General features: G+C 36.8%; 1 protein-coding gene across 3 annotated transcripts in view; it reads right to left on the reverse strand.

The window, feature by feature from the left end:
* The window catches only part of PEX5L (peroxisomal biogenesis factor 5 like), a 117038-nt gene that overhangs the window by 39212 nt on the left and 61302 nt on the right, over positions 1 to 16524 (reverse strand). For 2 of the 3 annotated variants that reach the window (XM_056359130.1, XM_056359128.1), the window contains exon 1: positions 5981 to 6080. The exons of the other annotated variant lie outside the window; for it this stretch is intronic. In XM_056359130.1, coding sequence (XP_056215105.1) covers positions 5981 to 6049 — 69 coding nt within the window. In that variant the 5' untranslated portion in view covers positions 6050 to 6080. Of the gene's footprint in view, positions 1 to 5980; positions 6081 to 16524 lie in introns of those variants that run through there. 3 annotated transcript variants of the gene reach the window in all.

Below are 16524 nucleotides of genomic sequence, written 5' to 3' on the forward strand. Positions count from 1 at the left end.
TGGAAGTAGACTAACAGCATACAGAACTAAATTGCATGTACAAATTCTTTGTGAACCACCAGTGATCCATAGATAAGTTCAAGAGTTTCAGCAGTAGTAGATTGTATATAGCTTCATGCACCATTCTGAGTGTGGTTATAAAATCAGATGTCAGTTTAGGTGGAAGATGTACAACTGCTGCTTTTTTTTTAAAGACCAAATCTTCATGCTTTAGCAGCATAAAGACTATGAAGATGAGAGAATGAACTATATCAAATATATCATGACTTCTCACAGAATTTAGCTTTTGTAAAGCTTATGCCTTTCCTGTTGATCTTCAACTGTGTTGAAAATGCTCTTTGTTCATTTCCCATGCAACAAAATTTATCTTTTACTTATCTTTGTATATTGGTTGTAATTACTTTGAAATCACACAGATCTTTCTTTTCCTTTCTGTGGATTTTTCTTTTAAAACAGAGTTCCTTAGTGTATCTTGAATAAGGTTGTAGTTTTGGATGTATTACTGTGACAGTCATAGGAATCAAGTCACAATTTCTTGTCAAGTTATACAGTCTTTCTCTGTAGGGATCTGTCATGGCATGTGTAGTTGCTTTGAAACATTTCTTGCAGATGGAAGGGCTTGAAACTTGAAGGTTGGTTGTTCTTTGAACTTGGATTTCAGTAGAACAGTTTCACTGTACAGAGAGTTCACTGAATATAGAACTGTAGTACATGGCTTGCAGTCCCTTAACAGGATAGTATATTTTTACTTAAAGTATTCATGAATGAAAACCCAACAAATTTCTGAAAATTAATTCCTATTAATAATTCATATATAACCTCAGGGTTAAACTGGTGTATTATTTAAAAAAAAAAGTTTGCCCAAATCTTTCTGTGCTTTTGGAATAGTAAGGCATTTTAAAATGTATGAAAATGTATAGTTAATTTTTAATTTTATGAAAAAATTACACCATCAATTCCCATGCTAATTTCAAATTAAAACTGTTATTTTTTTTAAGAAAGTATTTAATTTGTGACAGAAATCTGTATAACTTCAGGCAAGCAGCCAATTTATGACTTTTAAGCATATTGTCAAGGCAACTTTATTATACTCATGAGAATATTTCTGCTGAAATAAGGCATACTGCCCTACAGCCAATAATAGTATCGAGCAATATTTAACTTAATGGTAAAGAACCAATTAATATTTGTACTGCTAAGAATACTTTTATACATTTTGTGGTTTCTTTTTATTCTGTTTTAATAAAAGATGAAGAAGAGTTATCAGTAGGACTTAAGAAGTGTCTCCCACTAAACTGCTCAAAACTTTTATAGTCAATAAAAGGAGACAGATTTGATGTGTATGGAAAATATGCTAATGAATTTATCGCAAATGCTTTAAAAATAATATAAAAAATGTGATCTCCGGTCTAGTCTTCCTAACATCAGTGAGGAAACTGCCACTGTTCTCAGAGGACAGATAGGAATGTGCAGTGAATTAGTGTAGCCCAAACTTAACTATTGTCACTATCTACAGTGGGCATGATTTTTGCCTTTTTTTAAGTTAATATACATCAGTTAGTTAAAATTAAGTTAATTTTGATTTAGATTGGTGTAAAAGAGAACAGAAGCTAATTACGCTCTCTTTAACTTTCCACTATTCTGTTATAACGTTATTTAGTAAACATTTGCGGAGTGGGCTGTAAGTCAAGGCAAGTCTAATGCTAAGAAGATTAGAATGAATGTGATTGATTCAAATGGGACTGTTAACTTCTATGTGGAAATGGTGATTATGCAATCAAATTCATGTAGTAAGTCCTTGATACACAACCAGAAAATCTACTAACATTGGGAGCTGAGTATTAGCTATCTTTACTCTGTTTCCTTTAAAAAACTGAAGCAGTTGAAAGATCTGCTATCAAGGTTTAAAAAAGACCAAAACCCCACAAAACCCCGGAACAAAGCAAAAAGCCCAACTGACCAAGGAAAAAACAGAAACAAATGAATAAAACCCAAACACTAAAACAGTGGCATTCAGGCAGTGGAAATGTTTGAGTATTTTACTCATAAGCCCTTGAGTAAATCTAAATGTGCTTGGATCAACTAATAGCATGTAAATGAAGCTCATTAAAAAAAAATTTTTTTTGCTCCTACTCTGAATACTCACTAATACCTCATCATGAGACTATTAAAAAAATCTTAAGCATCTGGTGGAGTTAATTGGGGTGTAGTCATGAAATAGATCTCTTTTTTTTATTATTATGACTTGTGTGTTGTAGCTTGCATTTTTATGGGATAGGATGAATCTCCACGTTTCTTATAATGTAATTTCAACTTGTAAAATTTCCACTTGCTGGTTCAAATTCTAAAACCTAACTGTTCTGTAGGTTAACTTTGTAAATTGTAAGCAGTCAGTATTAAAACTTTACTCCCAGCAATGTCTGTGTAGTTCGTGTAAATTCTAAGTAGGCAGCTCCCATACTTTTCAGTTACAGTCAGAAGTGGGAATAGCTTTCAATATAAGCTTTGCGCTTTTTTCCTAATAGTGAATTTTTCACGGACTCCCATTTCTGTTCTATATAAAAACAAAGTATATTTGCCACAGGATCGTCTTGGATATGAATCATCTCCTGCAGGTGGTCTGTCTTTCTATTATCTTTATAGGGGTGCTACTATCACTAGCTCTCTAATTTATGTACTCTAATGAAGAATCTAAATTAGGTGTGATGAAGCTGGGACAAGTAACTCTTGTGACACTGAGATTTGTTTGTTTAAAATCAGGCTGGCAAGGTGTTCAAGCATGTGCTTTTTACTTCTTGATAAAGCAGTTAATCATATTTTAAAGTATAAGTGTGGATCGAAGAAACTTATTGAATCAGATCCTTTGAAGTTCACTGACCTGCAGCAAATTGAGAATTTCATAGCTGACTGTAGAATTAAGCTATCATTGCAGGGGATATTCAGGTTCAAATTTCTCATTAGAAAATAAGTCTGAAGTGAGCTTTTTTTCTCCTGACAAATGCAGAGAAGCTGTGAAGAGGTTAAACAAAAAAATTGTTTTGGAATTGAATTCAAACTTTTTTGCACAGTTTTTCTCATTTGTTTCTCTGCTTCAGTTAGAAGTACTTTGATTCAGAGCTTAACTTCCAGTTAATCTTTGAATCCTCATCAAATTTTCTTTCTCTTTTTCTAGGTTCTATTCATATTAAAAAATAGCTTTTTCCTTTATTCCAGTCTCCTCTGAATTATTTTTAGAGAGATAAAAGGAGACAACAACATGGCATAGAGTTATGTTCTACAAAATCCCATTAGTACTGAAAGCTTACTCTCTGTTGATACCTGAAGTATTAAATTTGACAGCTGCTGAATGCTTTCTCATACCAATGAAGTGACTTTCATTGAAAGTAATTAAGACAATCACACAAAGTAGATACTGAGAGGCCAATTCAGTTACCTAGAATACACCTCTGCTGATTGTACTATTCTCATTACTGTTGAAATGATGGTCAAGATTCCTAGTTACCATATATTGGCATAGCCCCACTGGAGTCTGCAGTGCTTTTTTTGGTTTGTTAGTTGAAGTTTTGCCTCCAGATCTGATGATATCAAATAAACCCTGATGATACAAAATAATCTGTGAATTGGAAACTTCATTAAAATTTAATTCACAGTAATTATTATGACAAATAAGTATCATATTTTACAAGCAGGTCTGTGCTAGGAGCATAAAATAAAATGTGAATATCTATCCGACTTCTGTGTTGGATGTGTTTTTAACTTTGTCCAGAGGAAAAGAGTGAAGAGACACCTTTTAAAATATTAGTTCAGGGGTCTTCATACACTATCACTATCTATTTATCTTAAAACAAGGATTTGGAGTCTTTTCTTTGTGTATCAGGTTCCACCTATGATTCCTGCTTCTATAGTCAGACATGATTAATCCTCCATTCATCAAGGATTTTGGAAATGTGAGATTTCACTTTTTTTTTTATTATCTTTTTTAAAAAAAAATTTAGAAAAGCCGATACTATACTATTTGGGCTTGATCCTTGTAAGTTACTTGCTGGTTTCTTGCTTAGTTTTAGGGGTGGAGCAACACGGATACCTAAGGTAAACAGCTACTTCCTAAAATACACATGTGCCTGTAGCGGGTCTGGTGGTGGTAAGAACTTTGGAAAGACCAGGCCTTATTCTCTTGACTCAATTTAATCTGGCTTGAGAAATTTGCAGCCAGCTTGGAAGTTATGCGGTTCACCCTGTGAGCAGCAACCACATCCATCTGTTCCATCATGTAAAACAGCAGACACAGCCACTTTGATGGTGATGGTTAAACGTATATAGCAATATAGCAGTGCATTATTCTGAATGAATGGTCTGAACGAGAGGTTTACACAGACACACTAAAGAGACAGCACCTCAAAACAACATCACAGCCAGACAACTAGGATACAAATGATGTATGCAACATGGTCGTATGACTGCACATCACACATACATGATGCAAAGATGGCTATGGAAAATACTCACTTTTTCACTTGAGTCTGCTTCCTTTTGGCTTCTGCACCCCTTTGGTGCATAGCAGGGAAGTAGGTATTTGTTTAGTGGAAGAAATTACACTGACTAACAGAGACAAGCATTTTACTCATAAATTTATCATAGACTATCACTGAGGAGACTGACCGACAACCACTACAAATGGTGCACTAAACATTTAATGAACCCAGGCTCCTGGCCCTGTTGAAACCCATGGAAGTTTTCAAATAGGTTTTTTGGGGGGTGGAGTGGCGGTGGTTGTGGGGGAGGTAGAGGGGACAGCATTTTATGTTGGAGTCTAATTGTTTGTCACTTAGGAATTGGAAATGATGCCTTGAAGGGAGCACCCTTTTCCTTTGTGTGATTGCTTTGTGTTCACCGCAAGCAGAACACAGCGTTCAGCAGGGGCTGGAAGGAGGGTGCCAGCCCTGCTTTCCAGGGTGGCAGATGGTGTTTCTGTAACGTGTGCGCATTAGTGCAGCACATCTGCGATGCTCTGTAAGAGAAGTACGTGCTGGCCTTGCGTGCAACTTAAATACTTCCAGAAAGTACAGTAGCTGTTATCCAAAACCACGGAAGGAATAAAACAGGATTGTGGCTTTTGTTGAATTCTCTCACCTAATCTTACCACATAGTTGTTCTTAATTCCACTGAACCTCCTGAGGAGTAGGAACAACTTACGTGTGCTAAATATTAACAGTAAGCTGAATGCACTTGCTTGGGTAACAAACTCACGTACGTGAGCGACAGGAGGGAATAAAATCCGCTCCTGCAGTGCGATGGAAGGGCTGTGTGTTACAGTAGCATTCAGTCACTATCTTCAAGTAACTAATGAAACCACCCAAGGTTTGTTGGCTACTCCAAGGTGTGAGGTTTCCCGTGATGACATGATATCCTTCCTTGGAATGCAGTTGTAAAACGAAAGCAGTGAGCTGTGCAAAAGAATGCCGGCTGACCTGGGCCAGGAGTGGAATCCCAGTGAGAGCTTAGGGGTGGGATTGGGCGACAGGGAAAGTGGTACCACTGTGAAGTGGTTGTTTATTTCATGTATTCATTGAGCGTGAATATTTTATGTGCGTTGCAAATGAGTGTTTGTAGCGCGAATATTGATGGCATGAATTACAACTGAAATTTTAAATTGCTTTTTAAATACAGTTTCTGGTAACTGATGTGTACCGTACGTTCTACGGATCCCTTCATTTGAGGGGAGAAAGCGCATTTTTGTGTAACTTTTCCCGTCAAACCGATTGCTGCGCCCCCCCGGCCCCTGCGTTCGGCACCCCGCGCGTCAGGGGGCAGCGCCGCCCGGGTGCGGGTCCCTCTGGCCGAGGGGATCCCAGCACCGCGGGGCGGCCGGGGGCGCTGGGCCGCCTCCGCCTGGGGCCGCCGCTTCCCCCGAGCGGCTGCGGCCTCGCCGCCGGCCCCCGCGCTCCGCCGCGGCCTCCGCAGAGCCCCGCGCTCCGCCCACCTGTGATGTCACAGTGAGGAGGGGCTTCTCCTCGGCAGACTCCTCCCTCGGCATCTCCTTCATCACCATGGCAACAGCCTTATCTGCCGCCCTAGAGCCTTTCCCCTACAACAGCGAAATCAACAATGGCGCGAGTCAGCAGCGAGCCTGGCAGCGGCCCCTTCCCCCCCCCAGCACCGGCCGGCCCTCGCGCTGGCGGGCTGGCGGCTGGAAGCACAGCTCGGTGGAAGGCAGCGTAGGCAAACGCTGCCCGGAGTAGCGATGATAGTAACAGGCCGTCTGTGAACCTGGCGGGTAACCACGCGGCCGGTTAGAGTTGCCCCAGTGAAGCCACCGGGAGCGCGGCGCTGCCTTGCCGGGGCAGGGCTGGCTGGGAATACTCCGGTGCCTACGGAAGAGGTTGCACCTTCTGCAGCGTAGCATCTCCGTAGGGGTGGGGTCTGGAGGATCAGCCCCCTTTAATTTTGGGTACCAAAAAGTTTAGATCTGGAATACCTGATTTTTGCAGAAAAATAGCATCGAGCGCATTTTGCAAACAAAGCACAGTTCCTTGTAGTTCACTGAGGCAAACTCTCCCTGGAATTCCAATGTATAACCTGTAGGGCTAGGCCCATGGTGCTTATAGCTCTAGTAACTTTTAAAAATCAATTTATGTCATATAAACAGTCTGTATTTTTGGTAACAGAATATACGGAGCCAAATTCTGCCATCGTAGGCATTGCTACAGTTCTCCCCAAAATGGTCGTTGCTGTTGAAGTTACAGTAGGGATTTTTTTTAACTTTTCTTAAAATTCACTTAATATATTGTAAATATTCAAGACAAGGTTAAAATATTTCAATGATACTTAATATTTTAGCCAATCAAAAAATGCACTAACATTACATGCCATACGCTCTTTGAAGCCATACTCTTTAGTTAAGAAGGGTATTTATCTTCTTGAATTCACATGGGTTTTTATATTTTGATCTCTTACAGTCTTATAAGTGACGGAGAAAGTCTGAGTGGACACATAAAGCATACCAGCAGAACTGTATTATACTAGTGACCCTGGACATGTCCTTACTATTATACTTTAAAAGCTCCCATTGATTTCCATGGAAGTTTTAGCTGTGCAAAGACTGCAGGATCTGGCTCCATAAAAGCATTATTTTACACTAAACTTAAATATATTCAAATACTTTAAAGTCTGCTAACAGAAGGGGTTCTTTACTACCACATCATATACAAGAATTACTTTTGCTATCAATGTATTCTGTGTCCAATAAAAAACCCCCACTATTGTTTATTCTGAACTACAGGTGGTTCCAGAAACATTTCATCCATTGCAGGTAAAAACATTACATACTACTGTGATTTTTGCACAGATTTTATTAATTGTCAGGTCATTCTTAGGTTAGCTTGCTGGTGCGATATGTCACAGTTACCCTACAGAGAGTTCTTTGCATGCTGCAAGAAATTCTCGGAGCAGAAGTGTCATAAATGATAAGCATGCCGGATTTGTGATGCCTTTGATATCCAAAGAACTGCAAAGTCGTTATAAAATTAAATATATTTAATTCAATGAGAATTACTTCTGATCAGTAAGCATATCAAAGGTTCTTGGCCAATTACATATTTACAGTGTTCATGATTTGTATGACATGTTCCAGGTCTATGAAGCTTGTTTCTAGTATGACATATGGAGCCATTGTTAGCTGGCACTAATAACATGCTACTTGATCTTTTAAAAATTTAGTCCTTTTGTGCTGAGTGCTAGAACAAAATAGTTTATCAGCTAGAAAGGATGCATTGGAAAGCATGCAGTGCTTTTTATTTCTTGCAGAGTAAAAACCCACCAAAGCAAAGGTCAGGTCACTTTTTTGAAGACAGAGCCACTTTTTCTTCAAGGTTTCACCTACTGCCTGAAAAGAGTCATGATACTTATATTAGTGCCTGCTGTTAACCTTTCATAAACGTAACTCTGCAAAACCCTGGGAGTGGTTGACACCATATATAAAATCTGTCTCATCAGTTTACAGTGGCTATAGTACAGTGTCAACTAGTAACCTGATGAATACCTCTGTGCTAGTGTTTATATACGAGCAGACCTCGTATATTTGCTAGTCAAAATAAGTAGTTTGGCAATACTTTTTTAAAAAAAGATTAGGTCTTTCTTTTAGCTTTCCGAGAAGACTACATGTAAGTCAGGTTGATTTATTTCTGGCTATTCGGCCTATGGTATGAAAAACATTATTCTGAAACTAGAAGTTAGTAGGCAATTTCCTGGATACCAAAGAGAAAGGCGCTGCAATGAAATAGCTTAAATTCTCATATTATGGTGGAGAGATACACGTGACCAATTCATTGCAAAAGCCAGGTTTTTATTCTGGTGACTAGAAATGGATTTTGTTGTCCGTTACAAAGTACGTAAGCTTGAAAATTTTGGTCTCTATTTGCTGTAGTGAATACTATATATTCAGCCCTTGTCTATGAAGTGGTTAGGCAAAAGCATTGGAGAGGAATAATAAACAGTTTTTCTACGACCAGGACAACCTTGTTACTGTTGTGAACTGCAGCTGAAATTATAATCTCTAGCACATTTATTACAGTATCTATTGAAGGATTTTTTAATTTTTTTTTAAAAAAGGTGCTATTTACCTGTTCTTCAATATTGTGTCATATCTTAGTGTTTTGGCTTGCTGTATGTCTATATGTTACAGTAGCTTATTGCTGAAACCCTGTAATTCTGTAACAGCTAATTTTGCACTTTCCAGATCTTCACAATGAACAGTTTGTTGATAGTGCAGATGTGCAAGGTAAGTTATTTTCTCATTTAAATGCAGTTTAATAATTTAGTAAATTTTCATAATTCCCTATTTGTCTACAGTATGTAGATGGAAACAATTGTGATGCAGAACATGGCAACCTATGTACAAGTCATGACAAATACAAACTGATGAAGGATATATATATTAATTTTTTTTGTGGAACATACTGCTTAAGAAAAACTGAGAAACATGCCACTGTTTCATTATTTGATACACTTAAAATGGAATGCTTCCCTTAGGTGATGTCTCCAGAGCAAAATAAGGAGTAGAGTTCAGAGTGTTCCCATGACACTAAATATTTATAATAGAGTTGGGTTCAAAATTTAATAATGGTTTCTCTAAGTTTATCCTTTGGGATGAGATAATGGATAGTAATAGACATTTCCGAAGGAGTGTGCTGAGTTGGCAGGATTTTTTAAGGAAATATTAATTTATTTTTTTTTTGCAGCTGGTGTTTCTGAATAGTTCCAAATGAAATTTTGTAGAAGTCACACTATTTAGATGTGGTACTTAGTAGTGCGCATTTAATTAAACTACTGTAGGTGCATAGAAATACAGATTTCTAGGACAGCATGCAGTTTGGGGATTTTTTTAAATCACTCATGCGTATGGCTTTGTAACTGTGCTCGTGCATGATAAAGCTTTTCTTTAAATACATAGAACCAATTGTTCATTTTCAAGTCATGATGGGCAAATCGGTTAGAATGAATACATGGTCATACTTGAAACATTACTGTTTGAAGTACTATATATTTCTGTAATTTTTTTCTTCATTACACTTGTTTCCAAGTTTGGATGTGAAAAGCCAGTGGTCAAAGCCTTGTAAATAATTAACATTGACAACGGTATTTAAACTGCAAAGATTAATTACATAAAATCTTTGTCATTTGCTATGCAATGAAAGGATTTTATCTAAATCTGTAACATAAAAGTTTGCTTTTATCAAATATTTAAGGTACTTGATTCACAAATTCACCTTTCAGGAATATTTATACAATTTGTTCTTGTGAGCAAGTGAACAGCAAGAAATTCAGTGATTGGATTCCTTTTAATACGTATACATGGAGAAAGAAATTTTGCCTTTATATAAACTGTGCTGTTCCATTTGCTTTCCAAAGATTCTGCCAAGCTGTTTAAGCTTTACTTGACACACTACAATACGTTGCTGTTCACTGAGCTATTGGAAATCATCTCAACACGGGCATGTTTAAATTTACGCTTTTGTAAAATAGACATTTTAACACAGCTTTCCTCGTAAAGAAATTTGATAGAAAAAATTGATATGCAAACAGTGCTACTACATGTAGGATATGATTACTAATTTCACATGGCATCTCTCCTTCCTAGTTGTGGAGTAACAGAATAACAGCTTGCTGTATTTATGAATATAATGCCAAAAAAGTGACCAGCTATCCTGAAATTTTCACATTGGGCTATTGAGTTGAAGTGCCTTGAAAAAAAAAACAAAAAAAAAAACAAAAAAAAAAAACCACAAAAAACACCAAGTACATTTCAGTCCAGAATATCTTGAAGTACTGATCTGCTCTTTTAATAGGTTTAATAGGGTTTTATAAAGCAAACTTCATGAAAGATGTATTAGTAGTAAATTTACAAGTTATAGTAGCTGTAGTCCTCCTATGTTAGCAGAAAGAACAGATAGAACTGCTGTATGTGTTGAACTTGGGATGCTTGGCTGCTATCCAGATCCCCAGGCAGCTGGTACATTAGACTCAGAGTACTAATTAAGCAGCCTATTCAAAATGGCTTTATGCACCACAAATCTTTGTGGTTTGTGCAATTTAAAAATAAAAATGAAGGAAAAAACTTGGCTTTACTGTTTAAAATTATGCCGTGCTAACATTTTTACCTCAAACTGAGCACACACAGCTATGCAATGGCACCATGAGAGTTCTAGTGTCCACGATATGACTGTGAGCTCTTGATTTCATTGCATCTGTGTTTATTACTTTGTATTTTTCCCTTCTCAGGCTTTTCTGTTTGTGTTTTCTCCGTATGTCTTTCTTTTCATCATCTATCCTTTCCTACTCTTTTCTAGTGGTAAATCTTGCACCTTATGTATCATTAAAAATAATGAGAAACCATATGCTCAAGCGGTTTTATGAACCGATACAAGATGGATATTTAAACAGAAAATTCTGTTTCATCAGAGCTCTTGGTTGTTTTTTATTATGAGCTGAACGAAGTGAGGCATGTATCTAAGGTAAAATGGGGACATAATTCCTTAAGGCAGTGCTCGATTGACTATGGTGTGGAGATGTGAACAAGCTGGATGTGCTGAACCGGGAGCAGTATTGTTAAAGTAGACCAGTTTTCAGGACCTGAGCTAGTATTTCCATATTGTACTTGCATCCTTTGGAACCTCTTGTCAACTTCCTGTTAGTGGTGACCCAACCTCTCTTGCCTCGTGACCTTTAGTAAGTTAATTTTTATGAGATTATGATAAAATACAGATTAGTGCTGGCTACACAGAAGGGATCAGGTATAGGAATGCTTGCCTAAAGAAGTACTTTACAGTAAAGCAGCTAAATGCATGTTGGCTGAGTTCGAAGTGTACTACTCATCTTTCATTCATTTCTTTTTTCATTCTTGATGGAATAATAGATTTTGATATTAATATGGAAAGGCTTTATGGCGTACAAGAAAATTGGCAAAGAAAGAGATAATAGCTGATAAAAGGTAGTCATTACTAATATTCACGTTGACCTTCGTTGGATTGTGTCTTATGTCCATTTAGATGTCAATGTGGTTGAATTGCATTCCAGTTTGAGAAGTGTTCGCACTGAGATGGTGGTTAGGTTTTCTATTGACCGTCACTAGCTGTTGCATTACATGTGCTTCCTTTAGAAGTTGTCTCATTCTGATGCCTGTAGATGCATTCTGAAAGCCAAGTGGGACTGCTTCCAAAGCATCTCTGGTTGAGGGCTCTGCAAGAGCCATTTTGCTTTTAAGAACTTAAGCAAAGTTACTGTACTCAATGCATCTGAACACATATGATGACTGGAAATTAATAAACAATTCTGTCAAATCTAACTCATTCCTTAAAACTCCTATGAGTCCTGCAGGCTAATAGGAGGAAGATCCAGTGAAACTCGGTTGTTTTTTCTTCTCTTGAGTCAAAAAGTTTTATTTAGACTATGCATAAGGAGTGTATCTTCTAAGCAAAGTAACGCTTTTTAATGTTGGAACAATAATGTTGACCTAACTGTAAATAGTAAATCCAGGCTGAAATACAGAGCCAAGCTGGTAAGAAGAGCAAAGTCTGGGACAGAACTAACTATTTAAAAGTTAAGAACTAGAAGGTTCTCCTTTTGTGGTTGAGTTATATAATATAGTTGCTTGCGATAGCAGGCTTAGGTGAGGCGTTTTGCAGTCCTTTCTTTTTATGTAAGTGTAATCTTTTAATAAAGCCATTGTGAATATATAGAAACGATTTTTTTAGTGTTTATTTGATTGACTTTTGATAATTTGGAACTGCATTATCAAAGGGGCGAGTCTTCTGACTGCACAATAGTATTTAACTTCTACAGCTATTCCTTGAAATTTTTGAATTTTTCTGCTCTACTTTGTCTGTGTCAAGGAACATTGTGAAATAATTTGATTTAGTAACTGGCAATTGGTAGCCTTCTGCAGAGAATTAATTTTTTTTTTTCTCTCAAATGGGGTTCATTTTATGTTGACTTCAGTATCATGAGCCCCAATCATAATGTATACATAATAACAACAGAATTAGTTTATTACTGTGATAAAGCATGTACTGAATTAGAATAAGGCATTCCTCTAGTGCTAGTTCAAGTGAAATTCAAGGAGCTTGGATCACTTTCAAAATAAACAGATTGGTGACTGATGTACTGTCCGTTGTTTAAATGTGTGTTTACTGCATACAAGATGCGTAAACTATTTTGCTCACTCGCTTCCTCCCAGCACATAATGTATTGGTCTTTAAAGTGGTAGGGGTTCCTCACCTCTGAAAGCTGCTACACAATTTTTAATGGCTTTGTTTCATGTAATGTTCAGATAACAGATTAGCAGTCTGTGGCAAATGTAGTAAACACAAAAAGGCTATATATGGTAAGTCTGACTTGCTGCTTTGATACACATAATATTACTGATAAAACAACTTCTCCTGATACGACTTGAAATTTTGTGCACTTCTTTGCATGTTATCCCTAACGGAGTTTCCCAGGATGCAGTTCAAGTTGAATGAAGGGCTACAGCAGCAGCAGACATCAATGATAAAGTTAGAAGCACAGGGAGCTCCTGGAACAGATTTCTGGCACTCAGGATCTACTGTGACATGTGCATGTGCAATGTAGAACTTGCTTTTGTGGCACAGGAGTGAATATAATATTATTTAATTTCCATTTGTTCAGATATATGAGCAGTTGGGTGTTACGTTTTGTCTGTTACTTTCAAATGATAATTTAAACTGTACTTTCTTATAAAGAAACAATACCACCTGAATTATGTGTCTGTGCTGGAGCTGTGGTAGTTGTGAAAAAGTCGTGTGAGTGAGAAAACCAGTGAAATCTATGCCTTAAAATGTTTGGTGCACATACATTCTTTTTAATAATTAGCAATGTTTCAGTGTATAAGAACCTGGGCAGGAGATAATTTTGAATAGTCTTCCATGTACTTGTCTTCAGATGCGAGACGGGAACACGCTCTAGTAAATTTTCCTTATATTCCTCTGCTGGTTCACAAAGCTAGAAGTTTCAGCTGACACAGGTTGGTCAGTGGACCATAAAATGGAAGACTTTTTGATAAATCTGTAAGATTTCTTGTCATTGTACAGAAGCATGTCTTCTTCCACATACTTTTCTTAATATGCCTTAAGAATTAAAGATGTATGTAGACGTGAAGTGTTGGCCTGTCATTTGCACACACCACCCCTCCTCCCACCCTTGTAGGTAAGTTTAGTTCATTTTCTGAGTATTGAGGGCTAGAAGTTCGATCATCAGTAAGAATTATTGAGAATTGTGACTTAAAGCAGGCAGTAAAGATATCAGCATTTAATTTTAAAGCCTTATCTATGAATTATTTATTTATTAAAAGTTTTCTCTTTAAAAATCTAGATTTTTTTTATTTCGGGGTGTAGAAATTGAAAATATATTTAAATTATTTTACACTCTCCCCCCGACACAGGTTGTTAATCCAGAATGAGTAAATCATTTAATACAGCTGAAATCAGTTTGGATTATAAGTAATCTGCGGACGTGCAGAACTTTCGCATTAGTACTAATGCTGTTCAAGATGTAATGCCATAGCTAAACTAAACACAGAATTGAAGTTGAATAAATAAGGCAGTTAAAAATATATATATACACATAGCGTGTGCTTTTTTGGAAAAAAAACTGTTTAGGAAAACCAATGAAAATATACTGAGGTGGTATTTTTTTATGTGGAAAAATCAGAGGTTCGTCAAACAGCAGGAATACAGAACAGTCTTTGTAGGCAATTCAGAATGTAGAATGTTGTTCAGAACTAATTTATGATTACAAGACAACTGTTTCTGAGCCTGTCTTATATAAAATGCTTTATAGGTTTAATGATAGGATAGCCCTCAGGGAAGTTAATAGCTGTTCATATTTAGCCTCCAACAACCTGAGCTACAAAGCTCCAGACAAGCATTTAACTTTTTGTGTACTTGTCATAAATGTGGGAATCTTGCTTTTGATAGTTTTTCTTGGGTCTGCTTTTGCATTATCTCTGCCTTTAACTCTGTTGCTGTTAGAGAGAGGTTCCTGTGCTCTCAAGTGTGGTGTCCTGAGAGTCAAAACATTAATTTATCAATATTAATATAGCAAAGGCAGTGCTGACTAGAGAAAAATGTGGAGTCATGGAATAGCTTAGATGTTCCTATTTGTTTATTTTAAAAAAACAGACAGATCCAGCTGTTCCCAGAAACTGTTGTGCCTTGACTGTTTTATCTTGATATTGCTTATTTTTCTCAATAGAAAAATGCATTTAGATGTGGCAACATGGAAGTGTTTTGGCCTCACATAAAAGGTGATCACCTAGTACCTGGTAGCAGTCTGTCTTCAGTCTCAGAATCCAACTTTGGCAGAGAAAAGTGGATGATCCCTGAGGACACATCAGTCTGTGGGTTGGTTCTCTTTTAGTACTTCTTCACTTGGGACCAATGAGACTGAAAAGTGTGTGACAATACTTTTAAGTATGCATAAAAGACAGCTAGAAGTATTATTGTGCCTGGAACATGCTGCAAGTTCTTTTAAAAAAAAAGTGGTGCAGGTTCTGATGTTAAAATGGTATAATCTGTGCTCTCCCTGCCTAGAACATAGAAGTGGTATGTATTTTTTTTCAGTGTTCACAAGCTTAAGTACTTTGTTGTTATTGTTCCAGATATCATTATAAATCCATTCATTTCACAGTTGCACGCCTGCATCGCCAAAAAAGGACTTGGGTCCCATTAGCCCAATATTCTTGTTTGTGGATACTGTCTCTAGATTGGGCAGAGACTCATCAGACATTCAGAATGAGAAAAAAGAGAGGCAAAGAAATAAATACAATTTAAAAGAAATCTTTTATAGAGCTAAGAGTAGGCTCTGCATGTATAGTAATCTTATATCTCATAGTTACAATTCTGTGCAATAATTAAGATCATTTAAGTCCTGAAAGTGGTTTTCTGCACACAGAAGAACTGGCACACCTGTAGAGAATATAACAGAAATTTTTATCAAAGCCGTGGGATGGACGTTGTCTGTTGTTTCCTCTGGCTTTTACATTACCAGATTAAAAGAGTCTATGTTGCTTATTGTTGCTGTAAGGATGGTTTTACTCTTGTTTTGAAAGCCCTTAAGGAAGATGGTATTTAGGAAAGGTGAAATTATGTTGAATAAGGGCAACTGTTCAGATGCCCTGTTACTTCTGAGTCAGATAAAATCTGGCATACTGTTTTGAATAATAAGATATAGCATTTCATTTATTTGAATACATATGTCCCTTGCTAGGTGCCTAACTTCAGAACCATTTTAAACTTGTATTATCTCTATAATGACTGTTACTTTGATTGTTCTGATTTGCTTTACAGAGGAAGACAGCTTGCACACGAAAGGCAGTTTGTAATGTGTTCTCATCAGTATTAACTCTTATTAAAGATTAGGATGAAAATCTCAGGATTTGAGTTCTATAAACCTGGGGTAAACATTGTGATCAAAATCCATGCCTTCAGTTTAATTCTTCCTTGTAGATTCCTTTGTGATTTGTGTATAATAATTACGGGAAAAGGTTTAATTCTGTTTAGGATTTTGGGGTTTGACTCTTTTGCTAAATGCCTTGCTCAAATACTGGGCAAAAAGAATGGAAATTTTTCTTGATGTGAAATGCTAAAATACATTTAATCCTGACATAATAATATATGTGATCCTACTATGTAAAAGGATAGAAATATGCTGAGGAAGAGAACGAATAGAACAAAAAAAAAGTAAAAAAGGGTGGATGGAGAGTTATTATCTGGATATTTTTTTTGAAGCAGATTGTTGTTAGTTTCTCATCAGGCGTGTGATTTGACCTGTACATATTAAATAATGAAAACATACTATACTAGATGGCAGTTTTGAAAACAACAGATAGGGATAGTTTATGACTGAAAAATACTTCTAGAACTTATTTTCTTGACCTATTTGTGTTGTCTCCAGCCATCATTCTGAATGCTGCCAGGATAGATTTAGCACTTTCCGTAATACAAACATCTGATT

The sequence above is a fragment of the Falco biarmicus genome, chromosome 13, assembly GCF_023638135.1.
Source record: "Falco biarmicus isolate bFalBia1 chromosome 13, bFalBia1.pri, whole genome shotgun sequence".
NCBI lineage: Eukaryota > Metazoa > Chordata > Aves > Falconiformes > Falconidae > Falco > Falco biarmicus.